Source organism: Schistocerca piceifrons, chromosome 10 (genome assembly GCF_021461385.2).
Source record: "Schistocerca piceifrons isolate TAMUIC-IGC-003096 chromosome 10, iqSchPice1.1, whole genome shotgun sequence".
NCBI classification, from domain to species: domain Eukaryota; kingdom Metazoa; phylum Arthropoda; class Insecta; order Orthoptera; family Acrididae; genus Schistocerca; species Schistocerca piceifrons.
In genome coordinates, this window is record NC_060147.1 from 21,968,333 (window position 1) to 21,984,233 (window position 15,901).

The 15,901-nt window shown below is 41.4% G+C and overlaps 1 protein-coding gene across 1 annotated transcript in view; it reads left to right on the forward strand.

Annotated features, from left to right (window-relative positions):
- Positions 1-15,901, forward strand: part of LOC124719054 (guanine nucleotide-binding protein subunit alpha-11-like) — a 109,516-nt gene that overhangs the window by 59,180 nt on the left and 34,435 nt on the right. The window contains exon 3 of the mRNA XM_047244724.1: positions 7,533-7,687. Coding sequence (XP_047100680.1) covers positions 7,533-7,687 — 155 coding nt within the window. The remainder of the gene's footprint in view (positions 1-7,532; positions 7,688-15,901) is intronic.

Consider the following 15,901-nt stretch of genomic DNA (forward strand, 5'->3'; position numbering starts at 1 on the left):
CACAGTACTATCAGGCACTGATTGAGTGGCAAAACAAAGTGACACAGCACATTAATAAAGTGAAGCATGATACATTAATTCATTATCAGCAACAGTGGAAATGTACCAAGCTATTTCTGTTTGAACCAGTTAGCTAAAGGAGTCTTCTGTATTGGCCTACGCAGCTGCAATATTTTCACTGCTATCAAGGACTCCTATACAATAGTTTGTATTGTGAGGGTGGGTGCGGGGGGTGGGGAGCTAAACCTGGGGGTATGGAGTATTTTTAACATTTTGAAAGCTGAATGGTAACTTGTTAGTAGCCACAAAAAAAGTGTTGTTCTGGTCCTGTGAAAAACTCTTCATAATACTGACTTTTAAATCATTTTCTGGAAAGAAAACACCCGACTACACTGTATTTTTTTCTTTCCCTGAGAGCCAGGGGGAGGACACGGCCTCCTCTCCCCCGAGCATGGGTGCCCTTGACTGCTGCTGAAAGTGAATTACCGTGCAGTTCTCCACTTTATTAATATCATGTGCCATTTTCTTTTGGTACAATACCAGAAAAACTGAAAATATCTGAGGTAACCACATTTTCTTTAAGAAATATGACAAACAAAAGAAAATTTCAGGCTGATCTCTTTTCTACCTGTCTTCTTAAAGACAATAGGAAAGGCTATCATCAATAAGGCCATAAATTTACTGAGCAAATCAAAATTTAATTTTTGAATAACATAATGGTTTTTAACAAACAAATCCATGAGTGTACCAGCTGCTCAATTCCTTGTTGAACTGATCTGTGGCATGGAAGAAAAGGACATATTATCCTATCGCAGCCTTGAAAAGGCTTTTAAATGGGTCAGTATTACAATATTGCTAGATAAATTGTGGAATCCTGGAATTAGAAGTACTACCTGTGAACTGATAAAATATTACCTGACTAATAAGAGGACATCGATTGTGGTGTAGCAGCTCAGTGATAAGAGCGCCAGACTACAAAGGTCTCAGGTTTGATCCCCAGACAGTCCTAGGATTTTTCTGGCACATACTACTACTTTCACCTCTGGCTATGTTTGTTGATGTGAATAATGCCAATTTGGATCATGATTTGGAGTCCACGTTAAACCTTTGGTTCCCCTGTAAGTGGCTGGGCGAGTCAGTTCAAAGGTCAGACAAAGGCAACAGTAAACCACCTCCGACAGGATTGTGCATGTTGACGCACTGTGGTGTTCAAAACAACCCTCAGATTGATGAATTCTGCACTTTACTTTAAGAACATCAAATGATGAATACAGGTCTGAAACCATTAACATTAAATATGGTCTGCTTCATGTTTCTGTGCTCAGGCTACTCTGCTTTTTTATACCAGTTGTCTCTCCTAAGAGTTGTCAGGCACATTTCTCTGCTGTTTCTGCAGTTATTTGCAATTTTGTTTTTGTATTGTGTATCTGGGGTCAGCCCAATCAATTACAGCTCATCACGCCTTTCACATGACCCCCATTGTCAACAGAAGCATACAGAGTAGGTTTGTTTCTCATTACAAACAAAATCATACTTTACATGCCCATTCAATAGAGTGCTCACAAATTAGTCTACTGCTATATCTGGTTTAGCAAAGCGTATTAATAGGAACAGTAAAACACGAAGAATAAACATCAATCCAGCAGCGACTCAGTAGCGCTGCATGCTTTGTGGTAGCAGTCAGTGTGGGCCAGGATGGTGCTGGAATACTGCTGCTGGTTAATCCTCATGTCTTGCTGTCTGTTAGTACATAGTGATAAAATGTATATTGCACTAGACAAAGAGACTGCTCTATCAAAAGGGCACATGAAATACTCTTCAAAAAACATTTTGTTTGTAACAGGAAACAAGTGGATGTTTTCCATCATTAAAGACCTAATGACCAGTATTTGTTTCAGCTGACTCCAGCTAAACAATACAAAAACAAAATTGCAAATAACTGCAGAAGCAGCAGAAAGAATGTGCCTGATGACTCTTAGGAGAGACATCATTTAATATACTTTATGAAATACTGTTTTTTAGTTCTAAATAGTTCTATACACAGATATGTCTATTGTTTGTGTACGTGAAGCATACAACGAATTAAAATTTTGTAATAAGTTCCATCTCAGTGTAGACACCCACCAAATACCAGTTGTAGACATGAAGAGGCAAAATGACAATCGATGGTGTGGACATATGCATAGTTACCGGGGTGAAAACAAAATTGAATGTAACATTTCTTGGAATACTGATTCATAAAAACATGAGATAGGATTCATTGACAGAGGTGCTGTGTGGCATGGAGTCAAGTCCTTGGTAATTTTCTAGATGTTTGTGGCAGCAGACAGACAAGTCAAAAAATTCCCATAAATTAGAGGCCGGTGGTTTTGGGCGCGGAGCTGGTGCACAAAAGCATGTCAGATGTGTTCCACTGGGTCCGTAACATGCAAATTTGATGGCTGGCATCAACATGAGTTAGTTATCATCACTGAATAATGATTATGCCATTATGCTGTCATGACACAGTTAGTTATCTCGCTCAAAGATGCCATTGCTTTTGCAGTAGCAGGCAAACAGCTAACTGATATCATTTGCCCCGAGATGCTCATTCCCTGGAGCCGGGCTATGAAAGTCCACCACTTGTCAAAGTCACTTGTGTCAATGGATTTTCCATTTTGTCACTAGAATGGTTCCTAAGGGAGGGCAGTTTTTGCCATGTGGTTATTATCACTTATGGTGACATGCCAGTTCCACCTAAAATATGTTTATCTTAAGTTGCTGGTGATTGCAGTCATTCCCATCCATTTCCTCACATTTGTTTAGTACAGCCCAGACTTGTAACATATGCAAACCAGTGCAACAGTTTCATTTCCATTCAATGTAACATTTCTTTATTTTCTGCAACTGTTGCCCAAATAGCCTTATGCATGTTCCATGTTGGTGGCATGCCTATAAAGCTTTCCCTTAAAACGGTTGACATATATCAATGCCTGTCGACAGCTTAGGGTCTTGATTTAATTATCATTTCATCATGGTCACTGATGGTATCGGTTCTTTTGGATATGTCCAAAAGAACAGATACCATCTTCAGATAGTTAAGGCTAACTGGTTGTTGACCTTCTTCTTCTGTGCTGGAGGCACGCGCATTGCCCACTCTTACGGGGTGCAGTAAGATTGTCTGCCACGAGTAATGAGTGTAATGAGCAGGGGCACTAAAAATGTAGTGTGTGGACATTAAGTTGTGAATGTGAGTCTCACGGGGAGCGTGCAAGGGATAAATCCCTGCAGTCACACTATCCTCTGTGCCCTCGGTGGCTCAGATGAATAGAGCATCTGCCATGTAAGCAGGAGATCCCAGGTTTGAGTCACGCGGTCAAGGCAAACATTTTCAACTGTCCCCATTGATGTATATCAATGCCTGTTGAAAGCTTAGGGTCTTGATTTAATTGTCATTTCATTCTAAGAGAGATGCATGGTCACCAATGGTATTCGTTCTTTCAGACATGTCCGAAAGAACAGATACCATCTTCTTATGGCTGGGATATTTTTTCTTGTCACTCAGCTCTCCACTGACTTTGTTTCATTTCATCTGTACTCTACTGTCTGGGAATGTATCACTGCCCAAAATTATAAATGGGCTGAGGTAGTTAAATGTCTTAGTTTGCTGGATGGCTGGTTTTCTCTGATAATGGCACCACTAACCTAAAATCCACATTCTATATACTCAGTCTACTTGATGTTTCAGTTGGCACTTTTATTGCTTAAATTGTTTTTCTACCTCAGCATCTGAATGTCAAGATCGCAGCAGATTCTGCTGGTGAGAAGTGCATTGTTGGCAATAACATCATCTGACATGGAATGAATAGAATGGGTGAGAACCCAGATGACCAGTACTGTTGTTTGATGTATAGAAGAACTGTGCTAGTTACAAAGTCCTGTTGGATATTCAGTATTTGTAAATTTCTCTTTCTAAGAAAGAAAAAACGAAAGAAACAACAACAATAAAATCGACTTCAATAGAAGAAATGAACAGAGATAGAATAAGAAACTTCCTGGCAGATTAAAACTGTGTGCTGGACCGAGACTCAAACTTGTGACCTTAGCCTTTCGCAGGCAAGTGCTCTACCACCTGAGCTACCCAAGCATGGCTCCCACCCAGTTCTCACAACTTTACTTCTACCAGTACCTCGTCTCCTACCTTCCAAACTTTACAGAAGCTCTCCTGCAAACCTTGCAGAACTAGCACTCCTGAAAGAAAGGATATTGCGGAGACATGGCTTAGCCGCAGCCTAGAGGATGTTTCCAGAATGAGATTTTCACTCTGCAGCGGAGTGTGCGCTGATATGAAACTACCGGGCAGATTAAAACTGTGTGCTGGACCGAGACTCGAACTCGGGACCTTTGCCTTTCGCGGGCAAGTGCTCTACCATCTAAGCTACCCAAGCACGACTCACACCCCGTCCTCACAGCTTTACTTCTGCCAGTACCTCGTCTCCTACCTTCCAAACTTTACAGAAGCTCTCCTGTAAACCTTGCAGAACTAGCACTCCTGAAAGAAAGGATATTGCAGAGATATGGTTTAGCCAGAGCCTAGGGGATGTTTCCAGAATGAGATTTTCACTCTGCAGCAGAGTGTGCGCTGATATGAAACTTCCTGGCAGATTAAAACTGTGTGCCAGACCGAGACTCGAACTCGGGTCCTTTGCCTTTCACGGCCAAGTGCTCAACCATCTGAGCTACCCAAGCATGACTCCCGCCCCGTCCTCACAATTTTAATCTGCCAGGAAGTTTCATATCAGCGTACACTCTGCTGCAGAGTGAAAATCTCATTCTGCAGAAATAGAATAATTATATAAATTACATATAATTTAAAGAATTGTATGTCATATTCAAAACATTACAATATATCTGTTGATTCTAATACACTGACAGAAAAAAACTGCAACACCAAAAAATTAATTAATGTAAAGTAACAAAATTATAGGAATAAATTTGTCTATGTAACATATTTAAGTGTTTAATATTGCAAGACAACAGGTTAATGTAAGTGTGAGGTAAGCCATTGAAAATGTGAACTGCTGGTACATTAATAACTAGTGTAACCACCAGAACGTTGAATGCAGACATGCATGCATTGTGTTGTACAGGTGTTGGTTGTCAGTTTGTGGGATGGAGTTCCAGGCCTGTTCCACTTGGTCAGGAAGGCAGGGGTGGTTAATGCTGGGTGTGAATACTGCTCTGGAGTTGTCGACCGATGATCTACCGTATGTGCTCAATTGGAGACAGATCTGGTGATCGAGCATTCCGAGGCAACATATCGATATTCTGTAGAGCATATTGGGTTACAACAATGGTATGTGGGGAGTGTTATCCTGTTGGAACAAATTTGTAGTCAGGGTGCATGGGATAATCAAGAAAGTGCACCTGCTGTGATACGCAATCGCACCTCAGACCGTAACTCCAGCTGTAGCTCCAGTGTGTCTAGCACACAGACAGGTTGGCTGCAAGCCCTCAACTGACCTCCTTTTAACCAACACACAGCCATCAGTGGCACCGATGCGGAACCGACTTTCATCGGAAAACACAACAGACCTCCACCTTGTCCTCCAATGAGCTCTCATTTGGCACCCCTGAAGTCGCAAATGGTGGTGGTTTGGGGTCTGTGGGTTACACATTACAGGGCACCTGGCTCAGAATTGTCCTCAAAGTAACTAATTTGTAACAGTTCATTGTGTCACTGTAGTGCCAACTGCTGCGCAGATTGCTACTGCAGATACAGTACGATGCGCCAGAGCCATACACCGAACACGAGGGTTTTCCATCTCGGTAGTGCCACATGGCCATTCAGAGCCCAGTCTTCTTGCGACTGTACATTCTTCTGACCACCGCTGCCAGCAATCGTGTACAGTGGCTACATTCTGTAAGTCTCTCTGCAGTACCACAGGAGAACATTCAACTTCTTGTAGTTTTATTTCACAACCTTGTTCGAAGCGGTGTCGATAATGGTATCTTTGTCACCTTAGTGGCAATCCTGACTAACATAAACTCACCGTGACCGACCTCAGGGGTAACTACAGCGTATGGAATGTTACAACATGTATTTAAGGCAAACCTGATTTGCATCCTCAAGCAACTAGTGCAAAATTGGAATAGTCATCATCTTTCAGATGTAAAAATATGCCTAGCAACTTTATGTCACACACATCCTTCTTCGTGTTGTGATTTTTTTTCTCTCAGCGTATTTGCTTGTGCAGAATATTCAAAAGCATTCTGTATAAAATAAAACTTTGCTATCATCATCAATGTTATGTATGAGGCAAAACTGTGGGCCTCATGGAAAAAGGGTGACCTGGCTGAGTCATGCAATTTGATTCTTGGTCTGATCACAAGGTGTGGCCATTAATTGCAAGCATTGATCATCTAGGCTAACATGAGGATCAATGAACTATATTTGATGGGACATCTCTGGAACATCTTAGGTGATTAGAAAGTTAGTAGACAGGAATACAATTAAATACTTAGCTTTAATTCAGCATCAGCGGTGAACGTTAATCTTGACTTTGTACAATAATATTTACAACTGCAGTTATAGACTGAACTGCAGATACTTCTTTACAGTTATGATTGCTTCACACATATGGATCAATTGTCAATGCATAAACAGTATGTGGTGCCTGGCTAGGTCACAGCTACTGACTTAGCTGAAGACTATGCTAACTAGCGCCTCTGCACATGAGATCTCTGAAGCTATAATGAGTGAACCATTCCTAAGTGGACTGTAGAACCGACCAGTGTGCTAGCTTGTCTTGTAAGACTGAGTGGCAGCACTCGGTCTGCTAGCATCGACAGTGGCGACTCGCGGGTCCGACGTGTACTGACGGACCGCGGCTGATTTGAAGCCTACAACCTAGCAAGTGTGGTGCCTTGCAGTGACACCACAATCATCATTATCATTATTATTTACTTCATTACTCTGACATCTAAGGACCATGATAAGCTTATAACCTTTATGACAGATGTTCAGTTTTTCTTGTTTTTGTTACCCTGATGTTTTTCATCAAGCAGACCATTCATCTGACCATTTGGCACCATCTGCTCAATTATCTTCTCAGAAAGTGTGAAACATCACTACAGCTCTTCTGAAGATGTCGTGATGGCACAAATCTACAGGTTCACCAATTTTGTCTAGATCTTTTTCGACGTTCATCTATCACAGCATTCCTTGTCGTCAGTTTTGAGTTAAAGATGTATTTAGTTCACTTGGAATCATTCATTCTTATTATGTGCTCATAAAACTAAACTCTTCACTTCATTGTTGTTGTTGGCGCTAGCAGTAGTGGTGGTTGTGGTGGTGGTGATGGTATTGTGATGAAATCATCCACTGAAAAGTGTAAATAACTACAATGATGTATCTGATAACGTCCAGTTAAGGTTAAAAAAGTGAAAAAAACTGTAATAACAGCAGTTTCTTGCAGATAACATTGCATTGAATTTATTTATTTAGCATTTTGATGAATTAATGTCTCTAATATTAAGTAAAATATTTACAGGAATGTGCAAGAAGAATCATGGACATTAATGTAGGAAATGTGACTGAAATGGATGATGAACTTTTGGCAGCTATCAGAGAGGTCTGGAATGATGCGAATGTACAAATTTGCTACGATCGTCGAGATGAGCTATACCTCCTGGATTCCACAAAATAGTAAGAACAACTAAGTTTACTTATTAATAATGATATTTTGAACCTTCTAAACTAACATAGCTCTAACAGACTTGACCACAGAATTTAAAAATCTCTCTTCACGAAATCCTCAATTTTTGAAAATATTGGACGGATAAAAAAATCACTCTGTATTATCGTGGTCTTTAATGTATTAATCAGATACTTCGACAAGGCTATGACTTCCTAAAAATTGTGCCCTGAAATGAGGTCCATTCTGAAAGATATTTTGGCCACCGCACTTAGAATAGCTTTCTGTCACCCTCTCAATCTCGCCAGTGTCCTTATCTGACTGTGTGCTCCTTCTGCACCCAACCCCCTACTGTATGGCTCCTACCCCTGTGACTGTCCCTGCTGTAAGACTTGCCCTGTGCACCCTCCTACCACCAACTATACCAGCCCTGTAACTGGCAAAACATATACTACCAAAGGGAGAGCCACCAGTGAAACAACAACACATATTGTGTATCAGCTGTTAAGCAAAGACTGTTCAACCCTTTACATTGGCATGACCACCACCAAGTTATCAATGAGGACGAATGGACATAGGTTGGTGTACACTAGTAACACAAAATATCTTGTTGCAGAGCATGACAGTTGTGACCTCGGTACTTGTTTCACCACACATGCCATCTGGATTCTTCCCCCAGACACGTTTCTCGGAACTCCACAGGTGAGAATTGGCACTACAACATACCCTCTGTTCTCACCACCCACCTTGCCTTAATTTATGTTAATATCTTCACTCTTAGCATTTCTTCACAGTTTCTATTCCTTGCTTCAATCCCTTTTAGTTTTCTATGTCTTTCATTTCTGACCTGTCTAGTTTTTGCAGTCCCCTCGCATGTCTATCACATACAATGCATTTAGCTTTCTGTTCTTATTAACTGATGCACTATGTTTTGGTAGAAATCTCTATCTTGTGTATTGCCCTATCTTCCACCTTTAAGGGTTGGGATGGGTTGGGTTGTTTTGGGGGCGGAGACCAGACAGCAAGGTCATCAGTCTCATCGGATTAGGGAAGGATGGGGAAGGAAGTTGTCCTTGACCTTCAGAAGGAACCATCCCGGCATTTACCTGGAGCACTTTAGGGAAATCACAGAAAACCTAAATCAGGATGGCCGGACGTGGGATTGAATCGTCGTCCTCCCAAATACGAGTCCAGTGAACCACTGCGCCAATTTGCTCGGTCCACCTTTAAGGTCTCAAGTTTTCAAATATCATCTGGTGCAGTCTCCAACAATCAGTCTTTCCTTCTCATCCCATTCAGTAAGCCACTCTTACCTGAGGTTCTGGGTGACTTTTCTGAACTCCCCATCTTTTCCTAACCCTCACCAGTCCTTTTCCTTCATCCCTCTTCCTTCCTCTTCAACCCTTCTGCCAGAAGAAAGAGCCACTGGCTCTGAAGCCTTGCAAATTTAAATACCTTTATATGTGTGTTCTCCTGCTGATGCTTGGTGAGTAGGTTTTTATCTATCCAATTACATTTTATCTACATACAGTTCCATGCTCCTCAGAGGAGATAAAAGGACTTATTACTAAAATGTAGGGTTCAAGAAATATATAATGTCAAGTTTTCTATGTTACTGCCATCACATTCCTGCAGCTTCTCCATCGTGATGGGATCTACGGAATTCAACTGAGAAATGAATGATGATGTGTGGCTGAAAAAGAATAACATTCAAAGTACATTTCTTGTACAGATAGATGTTTGGAGATCAAGGATAACATATTCGAGTCCCTCCCATCAAACATCAGCAATTTATTAGTGTAATGCTACTATTTACCAATAATTATTTTCAGGAGGTAAAATTTCAAGTACTGCTCTCAGATACTTTTGAAAGAACAAACAAACCAACTAATACATTTTCACCAAATGGCATTTCCTATAGTAATGTCCACAGTCATACTGAATCAGTAGAGAAGAGCAGTCTGACAGCTAACAAGTGATGTAGAGCCTACCTCCTGATACTAGTGTCTCTGGAGACTCGAGCTCACAGATATCCTAGTGTCCCAAACCCCTATTTTCCCCTCTGTTGGTAGAATTTAATTATTTACTCCATTTCATTATTACCTTTTTCCTCTCCATCTTTCCCTCTGTCTCTCTTTCCCTTCTTTGATCCTCTCCCTCCCCACCACTGCTCCACTTTCTTCCTAGTTTTTAATTTCATCATTCATTCCACTCACCATTTGTCTTCCTCTTAACTGATATTTAATTTTAATTCTCAGTCTGTCTTTCAATCTTCTCTGGCCTAAACCTGGCACAGTTTTGTTTAGCAGTGTTTCCACTGATCTGTAGTCAGGTCTGCTCCCAGCCACAGTTTGGTGGTTCGATTCATTTGGATGGACAGCTTGTTGGTGGTTGTGCCCACATAAATGCTGTACAGAAATTACAGCAGAGCTGCTGTAAGATCTACATCTACATATACATACATACCCCACAAGCCACTGTACAGTGCACGGTGGAGGGTGCAGCATACAACTATGTAAAAAAAAAAAAACAACATTGTCATAGCTCCAGGGATGCTCATTTGAGTTCCCAAAGCAAGTCCATAACAATTTTTTATTGATCAGACCTACTGATAACAAATCTAGCAGCCAGACTCTGAATTGATGTCTTCCTTTAAACTAACACAGTGACAATCCCAAACGCTCATTAATGGGTCACACTAGTGATCTCTACACAGTCTCGTTTACAGATTGAAGCATCCACAACTCTTGTGTTTCCCTTTTTAGGTACTCCACGTCGATGTCTGCTCGTAGATATGTACCGTCAGTAGGTTTTCCAGTGCGGGCCTTGTGTTTTGCTATTACTGTGAGTCTTGTAAATATCACTTGTATTTAGTTATTTTCCTGGCTAAAACTCTCCCACCTTTCGGAGGGAGTGGGATGTCAAAGAGCCACAAAAGTTCATATTAAGCAGTCCGTAAAACACGTAAATGTTCACTTCAATTAGCGTGTTAGTTAATGCCTATGCTTTCCACTAGATGGTGCTGAATTACTGCTGAATACCTTTGGTTCCGTAAAACCTTCACTGATTAGTATTAGGTAAATGAAATAAGTACAACACTTTTGCATTTCACTTTCACTCTATATTCAAGGATAAAGATGGTGATGGATGATGGTCTATTTAAAAGGTTCCTAGCCTGGAGGAATCTAAATAGTCCGCAAATGCCGATATGCACGCGCTCTACGTCCAGATTCGCAACTAACGGCACATGACACTTTCAAAAGTCCACACGTTAATATGTGAATCCCGGTACCTCTGAATTCACTCGTATCAGGAGATAATTTGAGTTTCTGTCCTCTATATGTCCGTAAAGTTCCAATATAGCACTAAAGTCCTAAAATCCCCTTAATACTCCATTGCTACCAACAGTCAGAGATCGTACACTACATCACTTTTAATCTCCGTAATATTCTAACAGTTTATCGTGAATCGTAACACGATAAAGTCCAATCTAATTATAGTCTCGTTGATGACACTGGTTCCCTGGCCTTTAATGTAACAATCAAGGAAAAAAGGTGGCAATAATGATGAACAGGCCTTTTTAAAGGTTTTCATCACAAGAGTTTAACGTCACTGCCTTCTCCATGATGGAGCTTCCGTGGCTTTGCTGTACTTAGGCGTTAAACTACTTGCTGATATACGATAATTTTGAACTTCAATTACCGAACTCTGATTCTACACTATTTTCCCCTCCAAAAATTCTATTCTTAATTTTAAATTATTCTTTCTGTAGCTTTTATCACTGTAAACTGAACTGAGGTGTTACAAGATGAACCACACTTTCCTAGAACTCTACCAATAAACCATTCACCTACCCCACTACAATCCTTACATGTTCATTCCATTTCATATTGCTTTGCAGTGTTATGCCAATATATTTAATTGACCTGACTGTGTCAAGCAGCACACTACTGATGCTGTGTTCAAACATCGTGAGGTCGTTTTGTCAACTCATCTGCATTAACTTACACTTTTCTACATTTACAGCTAGTTGCCATTCATCACACCAACTACAAATTTGTGACAAAATAATTTATTGGATAGATAAAAAATATACTCACCAAGTGGTGGCAGAAAACACACATAAAAGAGGGTTATGACTATGCAAGTGTTTGGAGCCAGTGGCTCCTTCTTCAGGCAGAAGGGGTGAAGGGGCAGGAAGAGGGGTGAAGGAAAAGAACTGGAGAGGTCTAAGAAGTCACCCAGGTCTGTGGGTCAGCGGAGACCACATGGGATGAGAAGGAAAGACTGATTGTTGGGGACTGCATTGGACAAGGTTTGAATACCTGAGAGCTTAAAGATGGAAGACAAGGTAATATGCAAGACAGAGATTACTACTTAAGCATTGTGCATGAATTAATAAGAGTGAAAAAATTTGGAAATTTGTGGTAAGGACTATGGGACCAAACTGCTGAGGTCATCGGTCCCTAGGCTTACATAATACTTAATCTAACTTAAACAAACTTACGCTAAGGACAACACGTACACCCGTGCCCGAGGGAGGACTCAAACCTCCCACGAGGAGAGCCAGATGAACCGTGACAAGACGCCTGAAACCGCACGGCTACCCTGTGCGGTAAGAGTGAAAAGCTAAGTGCATTGTACATATAGGTGGGAGGGAGGGGGGGGAAGCTATGAAAAATAGATGGATAAGACAATGAAAGATGAAAACTAAAATGGAATGAAGAAAATAGTAGTTACTGTGAAGAAATGCTGAGATAGAAGAAATTAACGTAAATTAAGGCAAGGTGGGTGGCGAGAACCGAGGGCATGTTGTAGCATTAGTTCCCACCGGCAGAGTAGTGAGAAACTGGTGTCTGGGGGAAGAATCCAGACGGTGTGTGTGGTGAAACAGGTATGGAGGTCACAATTCTCACGTTGTAGAGCACGCTCCGCAACCAGATATTGTGTGTTCCAGTATACACCTTCTGCCTACGCCCATTCATCCTAATTGATAATTTGGTGGTAGTCATGCTGATGAAAAATGCCGAACAGTGTTCACGTGACAGCTGATATGTGACATGTTTCATTTCACCGGTGTGAAATTTTGTCTTACATCAACTTATACTCTCCTACAGTCACTCAATGATGACACCTTCCCATACACCACAGAATCAGCAGCAAATAACTGTAGATTTCTGCCCACCCTGCCTACAAGATCTTATGTATATTTCAATAATGGCGATTCTATCACACTTTCCCATGGCACTCTGACGAACACTCACCATCGAGAACACTGTGCAGGATCCTATTACTTAAGAAGTTTTTGAGCCACTCACGTATCTGGGAACTTATTCTGTATGGTCATACTTTCCCTACCTGTCTGCAGTGGGCCACCACGTCAAACACTTTTAGAAAATCTAGGAATATGGGATCTGCCTGTTGCCTTCCATCCATAGTTTGCAGGATATCATGTAAAAAGTGGGCAAGCTGAGTTTCACCTAAGTAATGCTTTCTAAAAGCATACTGATTTGTGGACAGATTTCCATCCCAAGGAACTTTACTATATTCAGACTGAGAATATGTTCAAGAATTCAGCAGCAAACTGATGTTAAGGGTATCAGTTTGTAATTTTGTCAGTCTGTTCTTTTACCCTTCTTACACACAAGAATCACCTGCACTTTTTTCCTGTCACTTGGGACGTTGAGCTGGCTGAGAGGTCTAATTTAAATGCAAGTTAGGTAAAGGTCCAATATCATAGCATGCTCTTTGTAGAAACAAATTGGGATTCCATCCAGACTTGGCAACTTTTTTGTTTTCAACTCTTTCAGTTGCTTCTCTGTGCCAGGGGTGCCTAATACTATGTCCTACACACAAGAGTCTGAGCAATGGTTAAGCAACGATATGTTTGTATGATCCTCCTGTGTGAACAATTTCTTAAACGTGGAATTTAAAAATTCTACTTCTTTTTGCTACTTTCTATGGCCACAGCAGATTAGCCAATGAGTTACTGGATAAAAGCCTTTAACACTTTCAGCAAGTTTACATAGTTTTTCTTTTGTTTCCTGTCCAAACCATTGATCTCATAAAATACCATTTAATGCTCCAGTTGTGAACTTGCCAGCATTTATTTTTGAATTAATTCCCTTACCTTGTTTACTGTCTTGTCTGATTTTTACTCCTAGCTGTAGTAGAATGGAACCCAAAGGAACTATCTGAATGGGATGGAAATCAGTAGATCTTATGTAGAGCCCCATACAAACAAATGAATACGATTTCAGAAAAATTGTTGTTTGGCTTGGCATTGCATGACAGCGTTGTTAGATGTTCTCCTGAGGGATGTTGTGTCAAATTCAGTCCAATCGGCATGTTAGATCACCTAAATCCTGACATGGCTGGAGGGCCCTGTTCTTAATGCTCCAAACGTACTCAGTTGGGGAAGGATCCGGTGACATTGCTGGCTGAGGTAGGATTTGGAAAGCATGAGGTCAACCAGTAGAAAATCTTGCTATATGCAGTTGGCCATTCTTCTTTCTTCTTTATTGTTGCCTTGTCCCACGTCAAGTAGAGTCAGCATTGCTCTTCTGGATCCTTCTCCTCCATAGTACTCTATCCATTGCCTCTTCCTTCTTCCATCCTCTCTCCCTTAGGTCCCCAGGTATCTTATCCTTCCACCTCATCTTTGGTCTTCTTCTCCTCACTCCTTCAATCTCTATATCTTCAAACTCTGTTTCCGATATACTCTTTCCCTTTTCTCTGTAAGTGTCCATACCACCTTAGTCTGCTCTCTTGTATCTTTTTCCTCATGGGTCCCACTTCCACAGCCCCTCTAACAAATTCATTTCTAATCCTGTTCTTTCTTGTTGCCCCACACATCCACCTCAGCATCCTCATTTCCACCACTTCCATCTTCCTTTCCTGGGCTACTGTGACTGGCCATGTCTCTGCCCCATATATCATAGCAGACCTTACCACCGACTTGTACACTTTCCCTTTCAACCCAATGCTCACCTTCTTGTCACACAACACTCCACTCATTTTCCTCCAGTTGTTCCAACTGCAATTTATTCGGTGTTGTATCTCACTTTCCAGTCCTCTGTCCCTCTGTATATATGGCCCCAGGTATTTAAATTTGCAGACCGATTTCAGCTCACCATCCTGGATCTTGCAATACCTCATCTGCACATCCTTCAGTGCTAAATATTCTGACTTTGTCCTGCTAATTTTCATCCCTCTTTCTTCTAGTGCCTTCCTCCAATCCTCCAGCTTTTCCTCAAGTCTGTCGATGCTCTGCTCACAAAAGAACCACATCATCTGCAAACATCATATTCCACGGCACTTCCTTCTTCACATCTTTCACCAGCACATCCATAATCAGGTCGAAGAGGTAGGGACTAAGTGCAGACCATTGATGTAACCCTACTTTGACTGGAAACTCCTTTGTCATGGCCACACTACTTCTCACCTGTGTCATTGCTCCTCTGTACATTCCTTCACTAACATCACATACCTCTCTGGCACGCACTACCCTCACATGGTTCTCCATATTTCGTCCCTTGGGACTCTGTCATATGCTTTCTCCAAATCAATGAAAGCTATATGTACATCAGCTTGTAGCTCCCCGTGTCTCTCCACTATCTGCCTTAAAGCACGTATTGCATCAGTCGTTCCTCTTCCAAGCATGAACCCAAACTGTTCTTCACACACCACAGTCTCCTTGTGTAGTCTTGCTTCTATAACTCTTTCCCAAATTTTCATTGTGTGCCATCAGTTTAATACCTCTATAGTTACTGCAGTCCTGCACATCACCTTTCCCCTTAAATATTGGGATCAGTACACTAGCTCTCCACTCGTCTGGTATCTCCTCCTGTCGCCAAATCTTCTTCATTAAATCCAAAAGGAGCTCAATTCCCTTTGGCCATTATCTTTCCGAAATGTAAGCCCAGGATGGCTTGCCATGAATGGCAACAAAACAGGGCATATAATACCATCAATATACCGCTGTGCTGTAAGGGTGCTGTGAACAACAACCAAAGGAGTCCTGCTACAAAAAGAATTGGCACCCCAGACCATCCCTCGTGGCTGTCAGTCCATATGGCAGGCGACAGTCGGGCCGGTATCCCACTGCTGTCTCATGACATGTCTTCAGGCTGGAATCTCATTGGATGTAGTAGAATTGTCTTCAGTGATAAGCTCTGCTTTGAATTGAGTCCCAGTGACCTGTGAAGATGTGTCTGGAGATACCT